The sequence below is a fragment of the Phacochoerus africanus genome, chromosome 13, assembly GCF_016906955.1.
Source record: "Phacochoerus africanus isolate WHEZ1 chromosome 13, ROS_Pafr_v1, whole genome shotgun sequence".
NCBI lineage: Eukaryota > Metazoa > Chordata > Mammalia > Artiodactyla > Suidae > Phacochoerus > Phacochoerus africanus.
In genome coordinates this window covers 3,911,064-3,937,198 of record NC_062556.1, presented here as the reverse complement: position 1 = coordinate 3,937,198, position 26,135 = coordinate 3,911,064, and the positions used below count along the sequence as shown (strand labels likewise).

The window sequence follows — 26,135 nt, the reverse complement described above, 5'->3', positions numbered from 1 at the left end:
TTTTATGCTGTGTTTTTTCCTTTTATGGTTTTAGGTTTTCTACTTATTTCTGAGGAATCTTGAGTAATTTGTGCATGTGGTTTGAGGCAAGACTAGAAGTTCATTTTTTACATCTGAATAGATCTAATTTTTCACACCATGTCTGTTCTTTCTCTGCTGCATTACCTTTGCACTTTTGTCATGTGTATGCAGACCTACTGGTTTTCTTTTGTGCTCATGCATTTTTTTTGGCCACCCTGCAGCATATGGAGTTCCTGGGCGAAAGGTCAGATCTGAGCCTTCGTTGCAGCCTGTGCCACAGCTGCAGCAACACTGATCCTTAACCTACTGTACTAGGCCAGGGATTGAACCTGTATACTGGCACTGCAGAGATGCTGCAGATCCTGCTGTGCCACAGCAGAAACTCAACAATGTTGTCATACATTTTAATTTTACAGATGTTGTAAATGTCACACCACGTGGTTATCAATTTTGTTCAAGCAGTCAGTTATTTTTCAATTAAAAGACTTGGGTGGAGTTCCCATCATGGCGCAGTGGTTAATGAATCCGACTAGGAGCCGAGAGGTTGCGGGTTCGATCCCTGGCCTTGCTCAGTGGGTTAAGGACCTGGCATTGCTGTGAGCTGTGGTGTAGGTGGCAGACGAGGCTCGGATCCCGAGTTGCTGTGGCTCTGGCGTAGGCTGGTGGCTACAGTTCCAATTAGACCCCTAGCCTGGGAGCCGCCATATGCCACAGGAAGCGGCCCTAGAAAAGGTAAAAAGACCAAAAAAAAAAAAAAAAAGAAGACTTGGGTAACAGGAAAAATAATGTATATATGCTCACGTCAATACCATTTTATCTTCAGACCCACATTCCCATGTGGTATAGTGACCTTTTATCTGAAGGAATTCCTTTACCATATCTTGTAGCCTGGATCTGTTGCTGATAAATTTTTTCAGTCTAAGTTGGAAAAAAAATCTCTATTTCATCTTATTTTTCCCCTAACCTTTGAAATGAATTTTTGATGAGGGTAGAGGTCTAGGCTGAGCACTTCTTCCTTCAGTGTGTAAAGATTTTGCTTTACTGGCTTCTTACTTGCGTTGTCTCAACGAGAAACCCGCTGTCATCCTTGTCTCTGTTCCTGTCTCTGTGTCGTATTTTTTCTGGAATTGTGCCTTCACGGGGGCTGCCTGGGCTCCTTCACATCTGTTAGATGTAACAGTAAAATTAGAAAATGGCATTTAGAATTCAGATCATCAGGCTTGGATGAGGTGTTAATCATGGTGTTTTGTTTTCTGTAGGATTCGGTGATTTATGAGAGACTTTCAGAAGATTCTCTCTTTGTAAAGGAGACATTAACGCATCTGGAAAGTTTTGCCAGAGAAGGCAAGTGAAAATTGTTTAGAATATACTTCCCTTCTGTAATGCTGTTCTTTTTTTTTTTCTTTCTTTGCTTTTTTAGGGCCACTCCCGCGGCATATGGAGGTTCCCAGGCTAGGGGTTGAATCGGAGCTGTAGCCACCGGCCTACACCACAGCCATAGCAACGCGGGATCCGAGCTTCGTCTGCAACCTACACCACAGCTCACGGCAACGCTGGATCTTTAACCCACTGAGCAAGGCCAGGAATCGAGCCTGCAACCTCATGGTTCCTCCTTGGATTTGTTTCCGCTGTGCCACGATGGGAACTCCTATAATGCTGTTCTTTAATGTTGAAATTGTAGCGTCAGTGCTTGTTGGGGCCCGTAGTGGGCGAGGTGGAGCTTGCTGTAAGTGTGACCTTGTGTGTCTCCCACTGGCTTAAAAATAAATGGCTCCCCAAACAAACCCTCCTTTTTTTCCATCTCCAACAGTACCTTGTGCTTATGCCCAAGCAGTAAACTGTATGTTGCTGCTGTGTGGCTCTTCTTTTATTACTAGAGCAATGTCTTTAGTCTCTTACCTGTTTCTATTAGCTAAGTGTTACTTTTTACTCAAGATATAGTAGGAACTGGGCCCATAGTTGGAGAAGAAGGGTGGCTTCTCTGGTTTGTGTTGTGTATTTTGCAGTTAGTTGTTTTGTGCCTGTGCCTCAGAATGCTCACGTAATCGACGGTTCCCTGCTGCTGTCTTGTTCGCCTTCTGATTTTGACTTATCATCCACTCTTGAGGAAATAAAATTCCTTGGGTGAGTTTTGAGTAAGAACAACATCCATGGAGAGATTTCTAGAAGCTTTGAAAAGTAAGGTGTCATATCACGTAAGGGTAAAGCTAATAACACCTTGAACCTGTAGCCCGCTTTCTCTCCTTAGTTTATAAGCTGTTACCTCCTGTACACATATGTGTCTTGTCTGAAAGTATAGATATTTGTGAGGTTGCACTTTGGGCCTTTTCCTGCCATCAGAAAATCTGTCTGTGCTGTGGACCGACTACAGTAGGTAGAAACATACAGGAACTCTATTATAATTGAGCTCAAAACAGAATAACAACTTTGGTAACTCTTCTGCAGAGAGCTTTTTTCCCCCTAGGGAATCCTCAAGTATTTGAGTGTTTTATAAGGAGTTAGCCTAAAACATTATAGTCTGGTTAAAACGTTTTTTCAGACGCGTCCTTGCAAAATGGGAGTTAAATTAATTTTCTGTTAGTTTAGCGATCTGAGGGGCTCGCCTTGAACCTGGAAACTGAAGCCTCATTTCTTTCCTTCATTCAACAAATGGTTGATGGGGCTCCTAAAGTGCCATGCACTGTTCGCAGCTTCCAGGGCACAAATGAACAAAACATCGAAAGCTCACGCCCTGCAGGAATGTGCCTGGAATAGGTGATGCCTGGCATAGACGAGTGCTGAGGAGGGAGAGTCAGCAGGGTGGAGGGAGCGGAGCCAGGGCGCTCTGCGTGTAGGCCCAGTGGGCAGAGACCGGTGGGAGAGTGTGGCTCCAGGGGAAGGTCCTGCAGGAAGAGCGAAGAGCCAGTCCCAGGGCTGGGAAGTAAGAGGCCCAGCAGGGCTGCCGAGGGGAGCTGGGGGCAGGGGCAGAGGGAGGAGCAGGAAGGAGGCCCTGCAGCTCAGCCGGGGCCACGCCGAGGCCGTCTCAGGCCTGCGGCCACTGCAACGCTTTTGCGTGTCGTTTTCAGCTTCTCTCCTCCTCCCTGATCACGGGACGCTTGACCAGGTCATGTCTTTGCTGCAGGTCTGAGAACTCTCTGTATTGCCTACATAGATTTAACGGAGCTGGAGTATCAGCAGTGGCTGGCGATGTACGAGGAAGCCTGTATAGTCGTGCAAGACAGAGCTCAAAGTCTGGAACGCTGCTATGACACTATTGAAAAGGTAACGCACCCCACGTGCAGTCTACGTGCCAGGACACATGTGTGAAGGAAACGCACTTATCCATGTACACCTAACTTGATAGCATTTTAAAAGCTCCATTTAAATTTTTTTCCAGAAGTATGCATCTGTCTTACGGTATTGAAAATTCATAAAACATCTTTTAAAATATTTAGGTATTTCTCCCTCTTTTGAATCATATCCTAGTCACTTCAATCTTCTTGTCCTTGTATAACTATTCCCATTTCAAAAGAAATACCTGTTTATTGTAGAGAAATAAGCTAAAATGATAAATGACAGTCATCTGTAAAGTTGGGCTAGCGACTAAGTTCTCTTCTCTTCATACATGTGTATTGAATGTATTGAATTGTATGTATTTACCACACAGAAATTTTTCCTATAAAAATTACGAGTGAAAATCCCCCTGGAATTTTTCTCATAAAAGTACTGCTTGAATCCTGAAATCTTCACTGTGGTGAGTTGGGACTTTTTTCCCCATCACTGGATATTCTGTTTTCATTCTTGATTACTTACTTCATGGTTTTCTTATGTGGATGGGTACACGTGTAACCCTGCCCTCTGTTCTCTGCCCATTACTTTTCCAGGGGAATCTCATGCATCCTGGGCTGTCAGGTGTCTCTTGAGGGTCACTGGGAATTTCAGCTGAGGCTTCAGGGGTTTCACGTGTCCTGGGTCAACTTTTGTCTTAATTTCTTGGCTTGGTGTCTCTTGCCATTTGGTCCATGAACTCTGCATCTCATTCCTGCAGCTTGTCCAGAACAGATTTAGGCTAAAGGGGTTTTTGCTTGTTTGTTTTTTACACCGTTGGGTCCATCTTTTTTTCAAAGTTGAATATCGAAAGATTAGGAACCTAACCTAACCTCACACCGACGCCCTAGCCTTCATGCACGGTGATCACTCAGGATCTGTATACCCAGAGCTGCCAGTGAGCACCTTTTAGTGCTTTAAAAGTCTGGGTGGAAATCTACTGTCTTAGACACATTAACAAAGCAGACTCATACTATTTGACAAAATACTGCATTTTTTTCTCCTAATGACTATGAAGGTAAAAAGTGCAAGAATGAAAAATACTGGAGTTCCTGTCGTTGCTCAGTGATTAACGAATCCGACTGGTATCCATGAGGATACGGATGCGGTCCCTGGCCCTGCTCAGTGGGTTAAGGACCGAGCATTGCCATGAGCTGTGGTGTAGGTTGCAGATGTGGCTCGGATCCTGTGTTGCTGTGTCTCTGGTGTAGGCCGGCGGCTACAGCTCCGATTGGACCCCTAGCCTGGGAACCTCCATATGCCACAGGACTGGCCCTAGAAATGGCAAAAAGACAGAAAAAAAAAGAATCAAAAATACTGACTGTCTCTGTTTAGTGTGAATGAGAGGAGTTTTAGCCCTGTCATTTATGCACACGATCAGGCCCTGTGATGCTGAAATCACACAGGTCATTGGCAGATGTGTTCATTCATGTCTCCCTCTACCCCGTGGCGTGGTTTCCAGCTCACCCAGGAGTGAGGAGCTCCTGGCGCTGAGTCAGGCAGTGCAGACTTCAGGAAGGAGGGAGACTCGACCTCCCTACTCAGTACAGCTCCACGGGGGAGACCTGCCTGGGGAACTTGGTACCCCGCTGAAGGGTACCCCATAAAAAAGACCCTCCAGGTCAGGGCAAGTGGTAGATGACAGGATTGTTCAGTGTACATAGGTTCTTATCAGAAGGAATTGGGTTTTCTTTTTTTTTTCTTTTTTTTGGTCTTTTTGCCATTTCTTGGGCTGCTCCTGCAGCATATGGAGGTTCCCAGGCTAGGGGTCGAATCGCAGCTATAGCCACTGGCCTACACCAGAGCCACAGCAACTCGGGATCCGAGCCGCGTCTGTGACCTACACCACAGCTCACGGCAAAGCCGGATCCTTAACCCCCTGAGCAAGGGCAGGGATCGAACCTGCTTCCTCATGGTTCCCAGTCAGATTCGTTAACCACTGTGCCACCACGGGAACTCCAGGAATTGGATTTTCTTAAAAGATATACCTTTCAAGCTCTAAGAGCCAAAAAATCATGATCCTTGACTTTAATTTTGCATTAAAAAAAAATCTATGTGGAGTTCCTATTGTGGTGCAGTGGAAATGAATCTGACTAGGAACCATGAGGTTGCAAGTTTGATCCCTGGCCTTGCTCAGTGGGTTAAGAATGCAGTGTTGCCCTGAGCTGTGGTGTAGGTCACAGACATGGCTTGGATCTGGCATTGCTGTGGCTGTGGAGTAGGCCGGCAGCTACAACTCCGATTAGACCCTTAGCCTGGGAACCTCCATATGACTCAGGCGTGGCCCTAAAAGGACAAAAGACAAAATAAATGAATAAAATAAAATAAAATAAAAATCTATGTGATGGACTCTTTCTAGGCCTGGAACACTTGCATGGCATCTACAAGAGCTAAGAGTCTTGTCCTTCTGTTGTCGTGTTTCTTATTTTGTGTTAGCCGCTACAGGATCTGTCTAACCATCCGCCTCATGGCTGTGTTAATTCCCACACTTCTAGCCGGTGTCGTATTAGTTATAGTTACACGGCTGCTTTCTGCACACCTACAGGTAGGCATTGGAGTCTGACACCAAAGAGTGTGGCATCGACCCGCTCTGTGAAATCAGCTCCTAGGAATTCCATGGTGGGCATGGCCCTGCTTGTTTTCCGTTAGAGGAGTATCGTCTGCCCCTCTTCCTAGCTCTTCAGGCCAGTAGCACGCCCCGGCTTCTTGAACGTTTTCCCTTTGGGGATTCATGAGACTTTAACTTTCTTGCTCGATGAGTAAAGGTAAGAAAGACGATGTCTGCGTTTGGATTGCAGTCAAGAATAGCGTGATTCAGAGTGCAAGTGCTCAAGTAATTAACCCTCATGTTACCAAGGTTGCGCCATTGGCAAAGTATGAATTAGGAAATTGACTATGTTAGACTTGATTCTGAGGCTCCTTGGCCTCGTGGCTCCTTTGAACAAAATGTGGTAGCCTTATCGAGAGGTACCGCACATACCATACAGGTCGCCCTTCTGAAGGGTACAGTGTATGGTTTTGGTACATTCACGGTTTTACAGCCATACGCACTGTATACCTGGAAATGGTGATGGGTGCCCCCCCCCAACCCGTATCCATTCCTGTTCACTGTCTAGTATACCCCCATTCTCTAACCCCAGCCCTGTGCAACCCTAACTTACTTTCAGTCTCTATAAATTTTCTTCTTCTGGATCTTCCCGGTAAATGGGATCATACAACATGTGGCCTTAGCGACGTGTTTCTTTCACTTATCTTACTGTTCTCAGGATTAGTCCGTGTTGTAGCATGCATGAGTACTTCATTCCTTTTCTTTTTAAAAAATTTTTTGCTTACTGTTATTTCCCCAATACAGTTTTTTTCCTCCTGTACAGCATGGCGACCCAGTTACACATACATGTATACATTCTTCTTTCTCCCATTGTCGTGCTCCATCATAAGTGACTAGACGCATTCCTTTTCAACTGCAGGTAATATTGTGAGGATATGCAGTTTGTGTATCCATTCATGTGCTGACGGACATTTGGGTTGTTCCACTTGGCTGTTATGAGTAGTGTTGCTGAAAGCGTTATATGCAAGCTTTCACATGGACACTTTCTTTCATTTATTTTGGGAATAGATCTATGAGTAGAATTTCTGGGTCGCCCTTCCCCCCCCCCCATGGTAACTGTGTTTAACCTACTGAGGCAATAGTTAGCTGCCGAAATATTTTCCAGAATGGATGGAACATTCTACATTTCTGCCCCCAGCGTGTAGGGTTCCAATTGCTCCACCTCATCATTTAATGCTTGTTCCCATCTGTAACCGACTACATCCGTCCTAGGGGTACAAAGTGGTCTCTCACTGTGATCTCAGTTTGCAATGGTCAAGGATGTTGAACATCTTTTCATGTATCTTCTTTGGAGAAATGTCTGTCTGAATCCCTTGACCATTCAGAAAATTAATACCTTTATTTTTTAGAATAGTTTTAGGTTTATAGAAAAAAAAATGAACAGAAAGTACACATAATTCCCATATAACCCCTCTCTCCCCCTTGCACAGACTTTCCCTTATTATTACGGTACATTTGTGACAGTTAACCCACTGTGTTGGGCTGGAGATCACACCTTCGCCTCCACAGAGACAACACCGGATCCTTAACCCACTGTGCCACCACGGGAACTCCCTAGGCTGGTATTTTTTTTTCTTTTAACACTTCAATTATTTCACTCCATTCTGCTCTTGCTTTCACGGTTTTGGAAGAGAAGTTCAATGTAATTATTATCCTTATTCTATAGGTAAGGGTTCTTTTCCTCTCTAACTTCTTTCAAGATTTTTCTCTTGAAAGCAGTTTGAATAGGTTTAGATTGTTGGTATTTATCATGATTGGTGTTCTCTGAGTTTTTGGGTCTGAGGCTGGATGTCTTTCATTAATTTTGAAAAAAATTATCAGCAATAATTTTTTCAACTATTTACTGTTCCTTTCTCTTTTGTAAGTGACTCTCCAGTGGTCCCTGAACTAGTTGTTGAAAAGTCCATTCTTCTGTTTTGAATTATCTTAGCAGTTTTGTTGAAAATTATTTAACCATAGACACAAGGATTTATTTTTGGACTCTAACTTCCATTGTATAATCTGTATTTCTATCCTTCTGACACTATCTTAATTACTATTTTTTGTAATAAATTTTGGAATCAGGAAGTGTGATTCTTCTCTTATCCTATTTAAAGGTAGTGTTGGATTCTTTGAAATTTTCAGGTTCTTTGAAATTTCATGTGAATTTTAAGGTCAGTTGGTCAGTTTCTGAAAAGAAATCAGCTGGCATTCTGATAGCAATTGTGTTGAATCTATAGATCAATTTGGGGAATATTGTCATTTTTGCCTCTATTAAGTCTTCCAATTCGTAACGTGAGATATTTATAAACTATTTAGCTCTTCTTTAATTACTTTGAACAATTTTTAGTTGTTTTAGAAGCATACATATTGTTGGGAGTTCCCTGATGGCCTAGTGGTTAGGATTCAGTGCTTTCACCGCTGCGGCCCTGCTTCAATCCCTGGTCTGGGAACTGAGATCCTACGTTATGCCACTGTGCACTGCAGCCAGAACAGCAACAAATATAAATGCTGCACTTTTATGTTAAATTTACTCCTGGGTATTTTGTTCTTTTTGATGCTATTATATTGTAAATGGGATTGTTTTCTTAATTTCATTCTTTGGGTTGCTCATGGCAGGTATACAGAAATATAATTAATTTTTGAATATTGAACATGTATCCTGCAAACTTGTTGAACTTATTAGTTCCAGTCATTTTTAGAGGATTCTTTAGGGTTTTCTACATACAAAATCGTGTCAACTGGGAAGAGAGATAGCTTTACTTCTTAGTTTTCATTTTGGATTCCTTTATTTCTTTTTCTTGCTTAACGCCCTGGCTAGAACTTCCAGAACAATGCTGACTAGAACTGGTGGACACCCTTGTCTTGTTCATGATCTCAAGACGAAAGCATCTAGTCTTTTCCGTTAAGTAGGATGCTAACTGTGGGTCTTCATAAACATTGCTTATCAGGTTGAAAAGGATCTCTTTTATTCCTGATTAGTTGAGTGTTTTTATCATAAAAACTTTTAAAGTTCTCTCTTAAAAAAATCCAATCCATGTTTCATATCTGTTTCACATTTCATAAATCATTACTAAAATATACTTTTTGCTAGTTGTGAGAAATTTTACATTAAAATCAAAGTTTTTTCTTTTTCTTTTTTGGTCTTTTTGCTATTTCTTGGGCCGCTCCCGCGGCGTATGGAGGTTCCCAGGCTAGGGGTCGAATCCGAGCTGCAGCCACCGGCCTACGCCAGAGCCACAGCAATGCGGGATCCGAGCCGCGTCTGCAACCTACACCACAGCTCACGGCAACGCCGGAACCTCAACCCACCGAGCAAGGGCAGGGACCGAACCCGCAACCTCATGGTTCCTAGTCGGATTCGTTCACCACTGAGCCACGACAAGAACTCCAAAATAAAAGTTTTAATATAGAAATATTTTGAAAATATAGCAGAATTGACGCAAAAGTAGAACATTGGAAGTAGAGGTCTGGCGTGATCAGTATGACGTCAGTGTTTAGCGTTGAAAAAATTCAGCTTGTCACTGAGAAGACTGAAAACTTTGACTATTTTATTTATTTTTATTTTTTATTGTTTTTTGTCTTTTTGTCTCTTTAGGGCTGCACCCGCGGCATGTGGAGGTTCCCAGGCTAGGGGTCGAATCGGAGCTGTGGCCTCTGGCCTGTGCTACAGCCACAGCAATGCCAGACCCGAGCTGCGTCTTCGACCTACACCACAGCGCATGGCAGTGCCAGATCCTTAACCCACTGAGCGACGCCAGGGATCAAACCTGCGTCCTCATGGATGCTAGACAGGTTTGTTAACTGCTGAGCCACGGGGGAACTCCTTTATGACTATTTTAAAGTTGTAATTTACAGTTTACATATTATAGTGTTTCAATTAAATTATGTCAATTGTCAGCACAGAATCAACTTGTCTTATGTATTTGTTTCACCTTAGCAATGAATAGTAATGTACAATACCCTTGAACCTTTCTCCCAGATTGTCAGAGGTCATCTGGCTTTATTCTTTACGTAAACTGCTTTGTCTACCCTCAAGCCTCTGTTTGAATTTCTCCAATTTTAGGGAGATATTTCACAGTAGGAATAAAAACTATAAAATAAACCTTCTGTGGTAAGGAATTTGTGGAGAAAATTATGAAATTTTTCATAAGGACAAAAGTTAGGATCTACGTAAGTAGAAGGGTGTATAATATATGGAAAAACCAGTATAATAAGAGTGGCATTTCTCCTCAGAGTAAGTCTGTAAATTCAGTGCAATGCAGGAATGCATAAAATTCCCAACAGAATTTTCACAGAACTTGGCAAGTTTGTTCTAAAATTCATACAGAATTAGGAGGAGGCTAAGAATTATCATGATAGTTTTTGAAGAGAACGATATCAAGACTTACCTTAAGGTTACAGTAATTAAAATAATAGATGATATTTATTGACCATTTATAACCTGCTAGATATTATTCTCATCATGTTCCAGGTGTTGACTGTCACAGTAATTCTGTGAGCAATCTTCTTTTCCCCACTTGTCCAGTTATAGACAAGGAGACGGAGGAACAGAGGTTTAAGTAATTTGCTTAGGATCACATATCTAGTAAGTTGTAGAGTTAGGGCCTGAGTTCAAAAGCCTACCTCTTAGCTATCATGCTACCCTGCTTTATGCTGTGGTGAAATAGGGACAAACAAACAGACCAATGGACAGGACTAGAAAACAAGTGTGTGTGTTGGAGCTCCTGTTGTGGCCCAGCGGAAATGAATCTGACTAGTATCCTTGAGGATGCAGGTTCAGTCCTCAGTTGGGTGAGGATCCGGTGTTGCCATGAGCTGTGGTGTAGGTCACAGACAAGGCTCGGATCCCACGTGGCTGTGGCTGTGGCGTAGGCCGGCAGCTGTAGCTCCACTTTGACTCCTAGCCTGGGAACTTCCAAATGTCCCAGGTGCAGCCTTAAAAAAAAAAGAAAAAAAAGAAAACGTGTGTGTGTGTGTGTGTGTGTGTGTGTGTGGTGTGTACATATATGGGACCTCACATAATAAATTATTAGACTACATATCTTTTGTCAAAATTTGCTCTATTTATTCCATCTTAAAATATTTTAACTCTTTAATTAGTAATCAAAAATATCTCTTTCAAAAAATATCTAGAAGTTCCTGCTACTTGGAGCCACAGCCATTGAAGATCGCCTTCAAGCCCGTGTTCCCGAGACAATAGCAAATTTACTGAAAGCAAACATAAGAATATGGCTCTTGACAGGTGATAAAGAAGAAACTGCAGTTAACATAGGTAATAGACAGAAAGAATGTTTTTTTAAAATCTGGTTGTGCATGTATCCTAAATATATCCTAGAATTAAAAATGTATGGCTGGAGTTCCCGTCGTGGTGCAGTGGTTAACGAATCCGACTAGGAACCATGAGGTTGCGGGTTCGGTCCCTGCCCTTGCTCAGTGGGTTAACGATCCGGCGTTGCCGTGAGCTGTGGTGTAGGTTGCAGACGCGGCTCGGATCCCGCGTTGCTGTGGCTCTGGCGTAGGCCGGCGGCTACGGCTCCGATTCAACCCCTAGCCTGGGGACCTCCATATGCCGCAGGAGCAGCCCAAGAAATAGCAACAACAACAACAACAACAGAAAAAATGTATGGCTGAGCTTCCTACAAGTAATCGTTTTATATGTCTTTGGGGAAAATGTCATACAATGAAATCTTGCCATCGTATGGCAAAGAATTTGAACAGGCTAAGCCAAGCAAACTGTTCTCTCTCCTTCACATTCTTGAAATATAAACTGCAGAATGCCCACACGAGTAATAGTATTTTCTTGTTCCTTTTCTTTGCTACTTGGAGTTAGTTGTCTTAAGGCCTTTCCCCCAAGTGATGAATATACCTCTCTTTGAATTGTGTGTGTTGATTCGTAAATGTTCTGATCATGAGTGAGAATATTCAGTTAATGCTTTTATTTACCTAGCTTTGATGCCACTTCTTTGCCTTTATAGTTTTTTTTTTTTTAATTTAACTGTTCGATTGTATGTTAGAGTTGAGTTGGGCAGAAAAGCAGGTGAAATATCAACTCTTAGCTGTGGATCCGTAGATCTTGTTGGTGCGAGGGAATTGAGCTTCCTGCCTTTTCCATGGTCATCACGGTAGCCAGCTCTGGTTAGATTAACCCATAAGATAAAATGACTCGCCAGGCAAACCTTTAAATGATGACGCTACTGATTTATTTATTACTCTATTCATTTAATAAATACTGAACACTTACTATGTGCCAGGAAATGGTAGGATCTGGGAATGAAAATTGAGTAGTAAATTCTCTTTCCTCCTGGAACTTACATCCAAGTAGACAAGACAGAAAATTAAGAAGCAAGTCACTCTGTTGTAATATGATTGCAACAAGTGCTAAGACAATAATAAAAGCAGGTCATAGCTGTAGGTGGAGGGGTAATTAGAAAGTGTGTTAAGGAGGTGACAGCTGAGGTAGAGATCCAAATGGAAAGAGGGGGCAAGCTTTGGGAAAGTTCCAGGCAAAGGGGAGGGTGAGCACAAGGACCCTGGTGTGGGAACATGCTTGGCATGTTTGAGGAACAGTGGAAAGGCCAGCGGGATTGGAGTAAGTGTGGCAAAGCCGAGAAAAGACAGGAGGGCTTGTCAGGCCACGGTGAGAAATGTGTAGGTTTCGAGCAGGAGCGTGATATGATCTAATTTATGTTTAAAAAACATTCTGTTGGCTCTTGTGGGGAAACAGATTGAACGGAAGCCAGGCCATCACCCAGAAAGGCTTTTAGAAGTCTAAACAAGAGATGGCGGTGACATCTGTTAGGGTGTGGTGGGGAATATGGGGGAGGGACTCCAGCTGATTGGAACTGCATGGGTCCACTTAGACACTCAGATTTTGTTCAGGGGTACATACTACTGTACTACAGGGTTGTTGGAATCTGCAGATGCAGAACCACAGATAGGGAGGGCTAATTGTAAAGTTATACGTGGGTTTTTTTTACTGTGTCAGGGTTAGCACCCTAACCTCAGCGTTTTTCAAGAGCCAGCTGTAAACTTGGGATGCATTTGTTAGGTTGATCTGTCGGCCCTCATTGATGTGGGTGCAGAGAGTGTAGGCGGCTCTTTCAAAACCTTTTTCTGTGAAGGGGACAGAGTTGGTGAAGGGTTGGCTATTTCTGACATCGATTTTCTTGTCCATAAAATGGAGATAGTAATAGTTTTTACCTCGTAGCATTTTTAAGAGAGGCTACTTTGAGGTGGTCCCTGTGAAGAGCTTAGTTTGATGCAAAGCCCTTAGCAAGTCCTCCATGAATGTTAGATGTTAACTTAATGATCGAAGACTCACGAAAGGAGTCCAGCCGTGCCAGAGGCACTCATTTATCCATCTGACGAGCATTTGGAAACCTATCAGGCCCATCTGCTCCTTTTTCCAGCTCTTCCACATTTCTTCTTTAATGTCATTGGCTGGATTTCTTGATAACCACAAACTCGGGGGCCACAGTAATTTAGTTATTGTCTTGTGAAGAGGCTCAGCTAATACAGCACCGTAAAAAAGGATGATTACTTTCCCATCACCTTCCTAAATTACATCTTTGCCAGGCCCACTGCCTGAGACTGACTGTTTCACCTGGGCCTTCAGATGCCTTTTTAGCTCAGGACTGAAACCCAGCCTAGATGAGACATAGCAGTTATTCCTAATAGCAGAACTTTTATCCTTATTGAATGAGATTTATTTTTGTTAGCAGAAGTCTACAATTCACTTGAAGGACCCTTTGCTCAGAAAAACTGGATTGGAAGAGTTCTTGTTGTGGCCCAGTGGGTTAAAAACCTTACTAATATCCATTAGGGTGCAGGTTCACTCCCTGGCCTTGCTCAGTGGTTTAAGGATCCAGCATTGCCACAAGCTGTGGTGTAGGTTGCAGAGTTGACCTGGATCTGGCATTGCTATGGCTGTGGTGTAGGCTGGAAGCTGCGGCTCCGATTCAACCCTTAGCCTAGAAACTTCCATGTGCTGCAGGCGTGACCCTAAAAAGAAAAAAAAAAAATAACTGAATTGGGTTAGGTAATATCTATATTGCCCCCATTTCAAACAAGTGTTTAGTAACTGTGGTGGACTTTAAAGAAGAGAGGACACAAATTCTTACAGCTGCACTTGAAAACATTGGGAAGAACCAGGCAAGACTAGAATAAAGGGCAAAACACACATGTCATGGGGATAGAGCAACCCTGTACGTGTAGGGAAAGGGTGACACGTGCATGTTGGAGAGGGGAGCCTGAAGGGGCAGCCAGTGCATCCATGCCTTTTGGAAATGAGAATCCACCATTGGCACAGGTTTTTAGTTTTAAAAAGATAATCAGGAATTCTGTGTTTTGATATGAAATATTCTGATTTATAATTGTTGTTTAATACATAAAATATTGCAAGGGCAAAGCAAATCATATCTGTTGGCTGAGTGCAGCTTGCCATCCCCTGACCCTCTCCTAGTACCGGGTCCAGATTATCTTCCCTTAAAGGCTACTCCAGCAGAGGAGGCCAGCTGAAAAATAGAGTCAGTGAACTTTGTGAGGCATAAACAAAAGACTATGCTGACAATTTTTCTTGGAGGCTTTGTGCGCTCTTGCTTTTTCTCAGAAAAGCAATAGCCTTTGGTTAGAGAGCTTTCGTGTTACCTTCATGGGCTTGAATGGCTGGAGCACGATTCAAAGAGAAGAACAGTCAAGAGAGCCGTGTCTGAGAGCTGACGTCTTTACATCTCTGGAGAGAAGGGCAGTGCGTGGTGGTTGACGAGACAGGGTTAGAGCCTGAATCGTCTGCCTCTATGTTTACGAGCTGGTGCCTTTGTGGGCGTTTCTAACCCTGTTTTTCTCATGAATGAAACAGAGATAATCATGATGCCTCAGGTGGTTGTGATGATGACAGGAGATGGGGTCTGTGAAGCTCATTCTAAGATGGTGTGTCGGGCACAGTGAGGGCTTTGCCAGTGTCAGCTTCTGCCTTTCTGGATGTTGTTGCAGTTTAAATTACCATCATCTCTCCAGGAGCTATTGTTGGCTAATGTGATACAGTTAAAAGACCGTAGATAATCTTGACACTAGTTCTAAAAAAATTGGCTAAGGATTTGGCAGGAGGCGTACCGTCAGGAAGCAGTATGTCAGCACCGTTTTTATGGTCCACAGTTGAAAATAAGGACTGCTTTTTGCTGCTGTTGCGTATTTTCTAAGACCAGCTCCTAGTTCTCTTACCTTCTGAGAGTTTTCTGATAACATAATTTGATATGGATCTGCTGCCTCTTGACCTCAGTAGCACATATACTATTATATTTGGTTTACCAATAAAAGTGTATATAGTTTGTTGTCTTTTGTGTTAGCTTCCTTAGCTTTTAAGAGGCTTATCACACTGTGGTAAATCTTCCTTTGCACACAATATAATGCTTAGTACGACAAGCCCTCAGAACTTGCATACTGATTTGATTTGCATTTTCATGATACTACATAGAGACTTCGTTTAGCTACAACCAGCAGAGGCAGCGTGGCTTTGGGAGGGAGGAAGGGTCCTTAGGGGGCGGCACCAGGACCTGTGGTGGGAGGCTGGCTTGAGAGTCTGTGTCCGGTTTCTGTCCCTGAGCCCCTGCACAAATAGTAACTGTCCAGCCTAAGCACTGGGACAGAAGCTGCCAGCATCCAGGCAGTTGAATTCATCACTGACTTATTACAAAATGTAGGTGGACACGTGAATGTTAAAATAAAATATGTCAGGAAGTTAGTAGAATTCTTTGAAAAGTTTAGAATCTCTGATTTATTTTTTGCAAAGCAAATATCCACAGGCTCTGAAACAGAATTTTACGTTAAAGATTAATCATATTCTATGGAAAACACTGTTTACATAGGAAACATGAGATAAAGCAATAATTAATAAAGACCATTTTAAAATAACTTTCTCCTTATACTTGAACAGACACAATACATACATACATAAATAGGCGTTTTGAATCATGTACAAATCATGAAGCTACTTTTGCTACTTTGTATGACACCCATGAGTTTCAGGAAATTTCAAAGGAAACGTTAAAATGATAGTGTACAAATTTACATTTAAATTCCAACTTACTTAAAATCGATTTGCCTGAAGAGTGAAATCATTTCATTTTAGAAAATTTGTTTCATAATCATCAGTTATAGATGTACAAAAATTTAATGTTTAAAATTATTTATCTGAACTATATCACAGAGGTCTTATAGCCTATGAAACACTCTTAACAGCTCCAGTAATGGTTACATCAGTGGAAAGATTCTGTTCAAAATTAAAAATGATCAAAAATTCCTTACAATCTTGCATTTGTCAAGTGCAACTAACATTGCTTTCAATTATATTGTTTGAAAAAAATGTAAATTTTGATGATCTAATGAATGAATTTTCAGAAAACTAAGGCAGAATAATCTTATGACCAATCAAGATTTTACATTAGCCAAGTATTTTTGCATTATATAAAATTATGGCACCAAAAAGATAATTTCTTGCAATTTGTAAGTTTAGGTTATTATTCACTATAATACCTGTTCTGTTTTATAAGTATAAAATACTTTTAAAGAAAACTTCATATTTTAGTATCTGTGATGGGATTCTTCCTGCCTTTTTTTTTTTTTTTTTTTTTTAACAAGGGGACCACATTTTCATTTTGCTGAGAGGGAGGCTGGAGAGGATATACTGCAGATTTGTGGGGAGAGGGGAAAGTTTAGGATGGTTGTCTGGACAGAGGGAGTGTGCGTGGGCCAGGGCGCAGCTACTGACTTCAATGCATACACCATGTCTTCAGGAAGACCATTCATGCTCAGAGACAAAACCCGAGGCTGTGAGATGGAAGAAAAATACTGTCCTGGTAGACTCAGCCTGTGCAGAGCTCTCCTCTTCATTTCGAATCACTGCTTCCCATTATTTTCCACAGCTGGCTCAGTTCCTTCCATTCAACTGATAGCTTTGAAATCATGCCCCTTTTGATCCTTTGGGAGGCAGAGAAAGTGACCTGCCATCGAACCGTCTGTTTATTAGTGGGTGTTTCCTCAGTTTCACAAAGCTTTAGAATGACTGCTTTTAGGAAGACTCAGACTTGTCGCTGAGGGCTCATCTGTCTCAAAGGTGGTATCATTCTTCTAGACACAGATTGAAATTGGGCCCCTTAGGCTACGCCTATGTATATATATTTACATATGTATGTATTTATTTCTCAGTCTAATTTTCAAAGTGAGAATGACTTAAAATTTTCAAATTGGAAAATGCTTCTTGAGATGTATTAGAATTGCCCACATTTATTTCTTTTAGTCGTACTTTAAATGATATTAGTATTCTAGGTATAATACTTTTTTTTTTTTTTCCTGAGTTTTTAGGGCCGCACTCGCGGCATGTGGAGATTCCCAGGCTAGGGGTCTAATTGGAGCTGTAGCCGCCAGCCTACACCACAGCCACAGCAATGCCAGAGCCGAGCTGTGTCTGTGACCTACACCACAGCTCGTGGCAACACCGGATCCTTAACCCACTGAGTGAGGCCAGGGATTGAACCCACACCCTCATGGATACTAGTTGGATTCATTAACCACTGAGCCACGACGGGAACTCCAAGGTATAATATTTTTGATGTAGAAGTTTCCTGATGGGTTAAGGATCCGACACTGCTCTGCTGTAGCACAGGTTTGATCCCTGGCCTGGGAACTTTGGCATGCCATGGGTGCAGCCAAAAGAAAAAAAATACTGTTTTTTTGTTTTGTTTTGTTTATTTGTTTTTTGGTTTTTTTTTTCCTCTTCTAGGGCCGCTCCCTCGGCATATGGAGGTTCCCAGGCTAGAAGTCAAATTGGAGTTGCAGCTGCCGGCCGACGCCAGAGCCACAGCAACACGGGATCTGAGCCACATCTGCGACCTACACCACAGCTCACGGCAACGCCGGATCCTTAACCCACTGAGTGAGGCCAGGGATCAAACCCACAACCTCATGGTTCCTAGTCAGATTCATTAACCACTGTGCCACAGTGGGAACTCCAAAAAATACTGCCGATGCACTGATTTGATACAGCAGAACTTGACTTTCCTTAAAGACTCAGAATTATTATAAAGTACCAACTGAAGCTCATGTTATAAAAGATAATAAAAATAAAAATCTACCAACTTTGAAAAGTACCAATATTAGTTTTTTGCACCTTCCCAACCATTTCTGTTTAAGTTGCCTTTTAAGATTTAAATGAACTATTTTTTTAAAATTCCTTTTTCTTTTACAACCTCTTGTTCCGTTTTTGTGATGAGTTATGGGGCTTGGAAATTGTCATGAGGCAGAAAGTATGATAAAGGAAGCATACAAATAGATTTTTTTTAAAAACGAGCTTATGGAAGGCACTGCGCCTTCCAATATGTGACATCTTTATTTCTGTCTCTGTAGCGTATTCCTGTAAACTGTTATCAGGTCACATGCCTCATATTCAGTTGAATGCAAATTCATTAGAGGTAAGTGATTTTTAAAAATTATACTTAATATGATTGTAACCAACTTGTTACTTGAGGGTTACCCAGCGCCTTAAAATCTACGTAAGATTTCAACTTCTACTCTAGTCCATTGGAAAGCCTGGGTATCCCCCATGATTCTTTCTGAAGAATCTGAAAATTCTGGTTTTCTGTTCTATGTCACCTCTGGTTCCCACTTATTCTTCCCTCTGTTTGAGGCTAGTCCTTTATCTCCCCGCTGATGTCAGACCAAATTCTGCATTCAGATCCGTTTTTAAAATGGAAAAAAGAGGGGGAAAAAAATCTGTCTATATAGCAGTTTTTATTAACAGTTTGAGGAGATAGATGGCATTTAAACTGCAAGAATGAAACGAATTTAGAATCCAATATTGAATATCTTTGCCCTTAAAAGTTAAATGGCTAGTATTTATTTTCAATTACTTTTTTTTACTGTGTAATTTTCTTAGACTCATTTTTAAAGAATTTTAAATAGGTTTCACCTATGCTTTTTCCAACATGTCCTTTTTTTTTTTTTTTTTTAAATGTAGATCTGAGTTTCTGACATCATTCTTCTTCTCTATGAAAAACTTTAAAAATTATTTCTTACAGGCAGGTCTGCTGGTGATGAATTTTCTGCTTTTGTCTGTCTAAGAAAGTCTTTATTTCTCTTTCACTGTAGAAGATAATCTCATTGGATATAAAATTCTAGGTTGGTTTTCTTCTGCTTTCAGTACTTTAAATATGTCGCTCTCTTCTCAAGTGTAAGGTTTCAGATGAGAACTGTGCTATTTCTTGTCTTTATTTCTCTACAGGTAAGGCAGTCCCCTTACCAACCCCCTGCTCTGGATTCTTGCAAGATTTCCTCTTTGTCTTTGGTTTTATGCAGTTTGAACATGATATGCCTAGGTAGATTTTTGGTATTTATCCTGCTTGGTGTTTCCTGAGCTTCCTGGGTTTTTGCTTTTGTGTCTGCTATTAATTGTGTACTATTGATTAGTACTCAAACTTGTCCTTCTGTTCTGTTCTCTCTCCTCATTTTGGCATTCCAATTACTGGTGTGTTAAACCTTTTAAATTGCCCCACAGTTCTCAGATATTCTATTCTGAGGTTTGTTTTTTTTTTTTTTTTCTCTTCGAATTTCAGTTGGGCAGTTTCTATTAAATAGCTTTAAGCTCATTAATTCTTTCCTCAGCTGTGTGCAGTCTACTTTTAATCCCATAAAAGTCATGCACTATTTCTGATACGGTGTTTTTTACAGAGTTTTCATGGCCATATTGGTGTGGTGGTAAGTTAGGTTGGAGAGGGAGTGTTCTATGATCTTACGATTAAATCTCGGTCTTTAAGTGAAACTGTGCCCCTGTGTCTTCATAAGTGTTTCTTAGTGCTTTCTTTCTCCCCTTAGGTGAGCCAGGGAGGCTGGAGGGGGCTAGAATTGGGTAAATGCCCTTCCCTCTAGATAGATAAGGCGTGTATACTCTTTAACCTCAGAGACCAGGCTTTTATAATGGTACATGGTCTGGGCATATTTCGCAATGGTTACTCTCCCCCTCCTCCTGCTGAGCCATGAGGGGAGATTTTTTTTTTTTTTTTTGACTTTTTACCATGAGAACCTGATGAGGTTCCTAGAGGTAAACCCACGGAAGTGTCAGGGCCACCCACTAAGAGTTTCTGTCTTTCACGCTGGTCCACTGTCTCCAACAATTCTTCAGAATTACCAGGTAAGTGTTCCTACTAGTTTATAGTTCCAGCTTCTGCTCCAGATAAACAGAGCTCAGCTGCAATTCTCTGTCTTCATATGTCTCTCCAGATTTTGGGGTGGCACTTGTCCTGCAACTGCAGTACCCAGATGGGTCCAAACAGAATTGACTCTCAGTGTGTCCAGCTTTTGTTCTGTAAGAATGGCAGTGGCAAATTCAAGTTCTTTACATATCATTGCTGGAATCCGAGTGCCATAGACTAACTTTTGACCTTCAATTTATGTATTTATTAAAAAATTTTTAAAGCATAGTTGATTTATAATGTTCTGTCAATTTCTGCTGTACAGAAAAGTGACCCAGTCGTGTATATATATATATGTATACACACACACGCACACACACACACACTCACATTCTTTTTCTCACACTATCTTCCATCATAGTCTAGCCCAAGGGACTGGATGTAGGTGCCTGTGCTGTACAGTAAGAATGGCATTGCTTCTCCATTCTAAATGGAATAGCGTGCATCTACTAGCCCCAAACTTCCCGTCCATCCCACTCCCTCCCCCTTTTCACCTTAATTGTAAATAATTTAAGTTTGTACAATGGACGGTAGTCAAGCTTTTTAGAGGCGTGAACAGTATGAAAGGTCTTATTGTAGTTCTTGGTGTCGCATATATATTATATGTATATATAATCTTAAATTTAAAACATTTTACAAGGAAATGCACATATTTAATGTATGCGGTTTGGTGGGTTCGACCCAGGCATAAACACATGAAACCATCACCACAATCGAGGTAGCGCGTGCGTGTCTGTCGCCTCCGAGTGTTTCTTCGTGCCGCCTCCTTTTCTTGTAGGAAGGACACTTAGAGTTTACCCTCTTTGCACATGTGTCCGTGTACGGTGCAGCGTGTGCTTAAGTGTAGTCACGGTGGTGCACACAGGTCTCTAGAACTCGTTTATCCTGCCTAAACTGAGACCCAGCTTTGTAGATGTTCACCCCTTTAGTCTGTCCCCATCTTGTAAATTTTTTCCAAAAATTCTCTGAAATTCCTCATCTGCTGTTAGCACCCTTCCATAATTTCCAATGAAGAATTCACTCCTCCTTATATCCCTTTTCAAGACAGCTTGATTGAGATATAATTCATGTAGCATAAAATTCATTTGTTTAAAGTACAGAATTCAATACATTTTAATGTATCTACAGATACATGCAAGCATCGCCAGAATCAATCTTAGAACATTTTTGTCATCTTCTAAAAGACGCTGTGTCCTTAGCCATCACCTCCCTCATCCACCTGCCTCAGCCCCTCCACAACATTAATCGACCTTCTAGTTCTGTGGGTTTGCCTGTCGTGATCTTTGCATGTAGGTCAAGTCATATCACATGCAGCCTTTTGGGACCGGCTCTTTTTACTTACCAGTCATAAATGCAGTCATAAAGGCACAACCATCTATGTTGTGCCTTTTTATGACTAAAGAATATTTCATTGTATGGGCAGACTGTATTTTATCTATCCATTCATCAGCTTGTTTCTGCTTCTAGGCAATTGTGATTGTCCAAGTTTTTGTGCAGACATGTGTTCTCGTTTCTCTTGACTGTATGTGGAATGAGTGGAATTGCTGGGTCATCCAGCAACTCTGTGCTTAGCTGTGTGAGCAGTTGCCAGATTGTGTTCCAGAGGGGCTGCACGGCTTTACGTTCTCACCACCAGTGTGCAGCTGAGGGTCTGCACATGCTGATCAACAGCTGTAATCATCTGAGTTGTTGATTCTCGTCACGTTGGTGGGTGTGAAGTGCTTCTGACCGGCATTTACTTGGTGGCCAATGGTGTCAAGCATCTATTCATGTTATTTATTCACTTTTAAATTTCGTGTCTTTTTTTTTTTTTTTCTTTTTAGGGCCACACCTGTGGCCTATAGAAGTTCCTGGGCTAGGGATTGAATAGGAGCGGCAGGTGCTGGCCTACACCACAGCCACAGCCACAGCCACAGCCACACCAGATCCCAGCCATATCTGTGACTAACACTGCTGCTTGTGGTGACGCCAGATCCTTAACCCACCGAGCAAGGCTAGGGATTGAACCTGCATCCTCATGGATACTAGTTAGGTTCTTAACCCACTGAACCACAATGGGAACTCCTTAAATTTCATTCCTGTGAGATTTTCAAAGGGAAGAAAGAGGGAAACATATGCCTTAGCCTACCGTTTTGACTCAAAAGGTCTCTTCATTTATATTTAAAATGATAGAAATAAAGTGATTCCCCCCCCCCTTTGTTTCAGGCAACACAACAAATGATTGATCAGAACTGCCAAGATCTTGGGGCCTTGTTAGGTAAAGAAAATGACCTGGCCCTAATCATTGATGGCAAAACATTGAAGCATGCCCTCCACTTTGAAGTTAAGAAGAGCTTCCTTAATCTGGCCCTCTCGTGCAGGGCAGTGTTATGTTGTAGGTAAGAATACAGTCACTGCTGTTTTATTTCCTGCTCTACTTAATATTGTTTATGTAAAAAAACCCACAAATTTGAAAATAGAAGGTTTTGTAGAGACAAAGTTCCTTACTGGGAAAGTATATGCTGAAACTGAAATGAAAGGTCTGAATTTAATTCTAACGGTCAGGCTTAAGATTTACTCAAAAGCAGTTTATAATTTTTCAGTGGTACTCTGTTTAATCAATGTATTGGCCAAACGAAAGAAGTCTTTTGGTTGGAACAAAGGCCCTCGGTTTCTTCACAGGGAGGGGCACATTTGAACAAATTCCCTGACACCTGGAGGAAAATGAAGTTATGAGGGGGAGTGCAAGTAAAAACATTATTTTAAAAAGCAAATCCAGGTGTTCCGCTGTGGAGCCACAGGATCAGCGGCATCTTGGGAGTGCTGGGACACAGATTCAGTCCCTGGCCTGGCACCGTGGGTTAAGGATCCGACGTTGCTGCTGCTGTGGCTTAGGTTGCAACTGTGCCTCAGATCTGATCTCTGGCCTGGGAACTCCACATGCAGCAGAGGGGCCAAAAAAGAAAGAAAGAAAAGAAAAAAAAGAAGAAGCAGCAGGAAATCTGGAGTTCCTGTTGTGGCTCAGTGGGTTAAGAATCCAACTCGTATCCATGAGGATGCAGATTTGAGCCTTGGCCTTGCTCAGTGGGGTAAGGATCTGGTGTTGCTGTGGCTGTGGTGTAGGCTGGCAGCTGCAGCTAGCTCCCATTGGACCCCAGGCCTGTATGCTGCAGGTGTAGCCCTAAAAAATAAAATAAAATAAAATAAAATAAAGCAAATCATCTACAGCCAAGACAGCTGGAACTGAGAAAATAATGAAACTATGCACAGAATAGTTGTTCTTTGCCACTCAAAGATATAAATGGACCAGTTGTTAAGACATACTGTGCCCTGAACTTCTAAATATTCTTTCAGGCGCACTCCTCCATCCCTGAGGTCCACTCCCTTTAAGGGTCTCGCTGTGTTCACATTTGTTCTGCATCTACACAAAATACTCAGCAGTGTCTGTTCTTCACTCTTCTCGCTTGAGAGGTCTCTGGTTTAGCCTTCAGGATTCGTTGTGACCTAGTCTTTTATGAGTTAGAACTGAAAGAGATGATGGCAGCTGGACTCACACCCGGCTTAGGCGAGAAGGGCATCGATGAGCTCGCAGAGCTGAGGGCTCTGAGTAGAACTGACTTCCAGAGAAGCAAGCAAACTCATCAGTAATCGAGTCACCAGACTTGTTTAACTATTCAGATTCAGTTAACCAGTTTCCATTTTGCATCAGAACCACAGTTTAAGGATGTCCCCCTTTTTCTCTGCTCAAACTCTCTCCTCCTGCTGGAGGGCCCTGGAGGGTCAAGCAGGGCGGGATGTAGCGGAGAGGCAGAGGGAGGGGAAACCCAGGGCCTGGTTTTGCACTAGGGACGGTTCCTCCAGCAGGCAGCTTGCCGTGAGCTCTCTGTGCTTTGTCCTAAATCTGGCTTCACTCATGGTTTGATGTGGGGCTCAGACAGTGTCTCCTCCGTGATTCACGCAGTGCAGGCTTTGTCCCCAGATGGGCTCCCCTTTGGGCAGCCGGTTGGGGGTGGCAGGTCTGAGCCTCACATCCTCGTAGGATTGCATCTGTAGGAAGATTTGCAAGCGCTCTCTCCCGGAAATCTCAGCACATAGGACCTCATCTCTCCCTGGCTCTGAATGTAAATGCTTTTGCTGTCAGGAGCCTAAAACGAGACACGCAACAAAGGGGTTGTTTACTGCTGGTAACAGTGAAAGGGCCGCCGTACCCGTGACGTCATAGGGATCTGAGGAGGGGGTGGTCCCGGAACCTGGAAGGAGAGCCCTGCCGCGTGGGCTGCCCCCAGGGGAGGAGCAGGGCACTGTGCTGGACAGGTCAGCTGCAGGGGGCATTGCAGGGAGGGCCAGGTGGTGACCAGCCTGACCTCACCCTCCTCCCTTTCCAGCTTCTGCAGGGGGCAGGGGGCACTCACCAGCCAGCACAGCTGTGACCTCAACGCTCAGTTATCCAGGTTATGTGACCTAGTGCCTTGCCTTCCCTGTGTCGCCAGTCTTAAGTGCCCGCCCGCAGATACCACAGTCTCAGCATGAAAGTGGTCATCAGACTCAGTGGTGAAGTTGTCATCATTGCAGGGATCTGGTAAAAGAGCCAGTATCTCTTCACAGAACCCAGACTCACAATTGGCTTCTAACACCTTCTACTTTGGAAACTTTTTCTCTCTCCCTCTCTTTTTTTTTTTTTCTTTTTTATTTAGGGCCACACCCGTGGCATATGAAGGTTCCCTGGCTAGGGGTGGAATTGGAGCTGTAGCTGCTGGACTGCACCACAGCCACAGCAATGCCAGCCAGCTCCAAGCCACAGCTCATGGCAATGCTGGATCCTTAACCCACTGAGTGAGGCCAGGGATCGAACCTGCGTCCTCATGGATGCTTGTCAGATTCATTAACCACTGAGCCACAACGGGAACTCCTGGAAACTTCTCATACTATACCTACAATATGTGAGTTTACTTCTTTATATTCTCTTCATTATGAAGCATAAATTTTCTCCAGCTTCTGCCTTAAAATTTGGAGCGTGTCCTAATCAAGGAATCCTTTTTCTCAGCTCAGTTTTTAATACTCTCACCTGAAGGTTGAAAAGATTAAATTTAAGTCATTTTTAGGAGCTCTTTTGTGGGAAAAGAATGATAGTGAGGTCATTTGCTTACTAGAAAATAAAACCTTTTGATAGAAGTGTGTGTCTCATTTGCTAAGAGGATGAATAAGTGAGTAATGAAGAGATAAAGGGTTTCTTTCTTTCGTTGGTGTGTCCCTAAATATTTTATGGGTAGGGCAGGGTCTGTTATCCTGAAATTCGTCAGGAGTATTAGGTTTGCTCTCACAGCTTGTCTCAAAAAAAAAAAGGAAAAGAAAAACCCACCAATGATGTGTCCTCACTTGCACTGGACACGAAAGGGGAGACACGTCTGCCGCGTGAAGTCGCTCGGCTTTTCTCTGCTGCTGTTGCCCCCGCACAACCTTGATGCTCCTGACTGAGCCTTTTTGTGTTTGTGTCTCCTTGTATTTTTCAAGCAGCTTGGTTTTCAAAGGCTGCTGTATATTCCATGCTTTGGTTTAACGCCTTCACTTGGCTTCAGAAGCAGCGGCCGATCCCGTCTTCCCCTCCTGTACGTAGGCACCTATGTTGATACCGCAGCCCCGTGCTGGTGCTGCACGCTGGGGAGCGGAGGGGAAGGTGGCAGAGGAAGAGTGTATCTTTGGGGCAGTGGGGCTGCCAGTACCGTGGGCGTTAAAGAAGCTGCTCTGTGTTTTTCTGTTTTTGTTTTTCTCTTTTTATGGCTGCACCTGCGGCATATGGAAGCCCCTGGGCGAGGGGTGGAATCAGAGCTGCAGCTGCTGGCCTGCAGCATAGCCCCGGGCAGCACTAGTTCCCAGCCACCTCTGTGAACTTTGCTGTAACTTTTGCCAAAACCAGATCCTTAACCTGTGGAATGAGGCTTGGGATTGAACGTGAGTCCTGTCGAGAGTATGTTGGGTCCTTCACCTGCTGAGCCACAGTG

The 26,135-nt window shown here is 42.8% G+C and overlaps 1 protein-coding gene across 1 annotated transcript in view; it reads left to right on the top strand.

Moving 5' to 3' along the window:
• Nucleotides 1–26,135, top strand: part of LOC125113481 (phospholipid-transporting ATPase IB-like) — a 168,777-nt gene that overhangs the window by 80,137 nt on the left and 62,505 nt on the right. Inside the window, exons 22-26 of the mRNA XM_047756226.1 lie at nucleotides 1,281–1,365; nucleotides 3,143–3,282; nucleotides 11,051–11,189; nucleotides 18,317–18,381; nucleotides 22,363–22,535. Coding sequence (XP_047612182.1) covers nucleotides 1,281–1,365; nucleotides 3,143–3,282; nucleotides 11,051–11,189; nucleotides 18,317–18,381; nucleotides 22,363–22,535 — 602 coding nt within the window. The remainder of the gene's footprint in view (nucleotides 1–1,280; nucleotides 1,366–3,142; nucleotides 3,283–11,050; nucleotides 11,190–18,316; nucleotides 18,382–22,362; nucleotides 22,536–26,135) is intronic.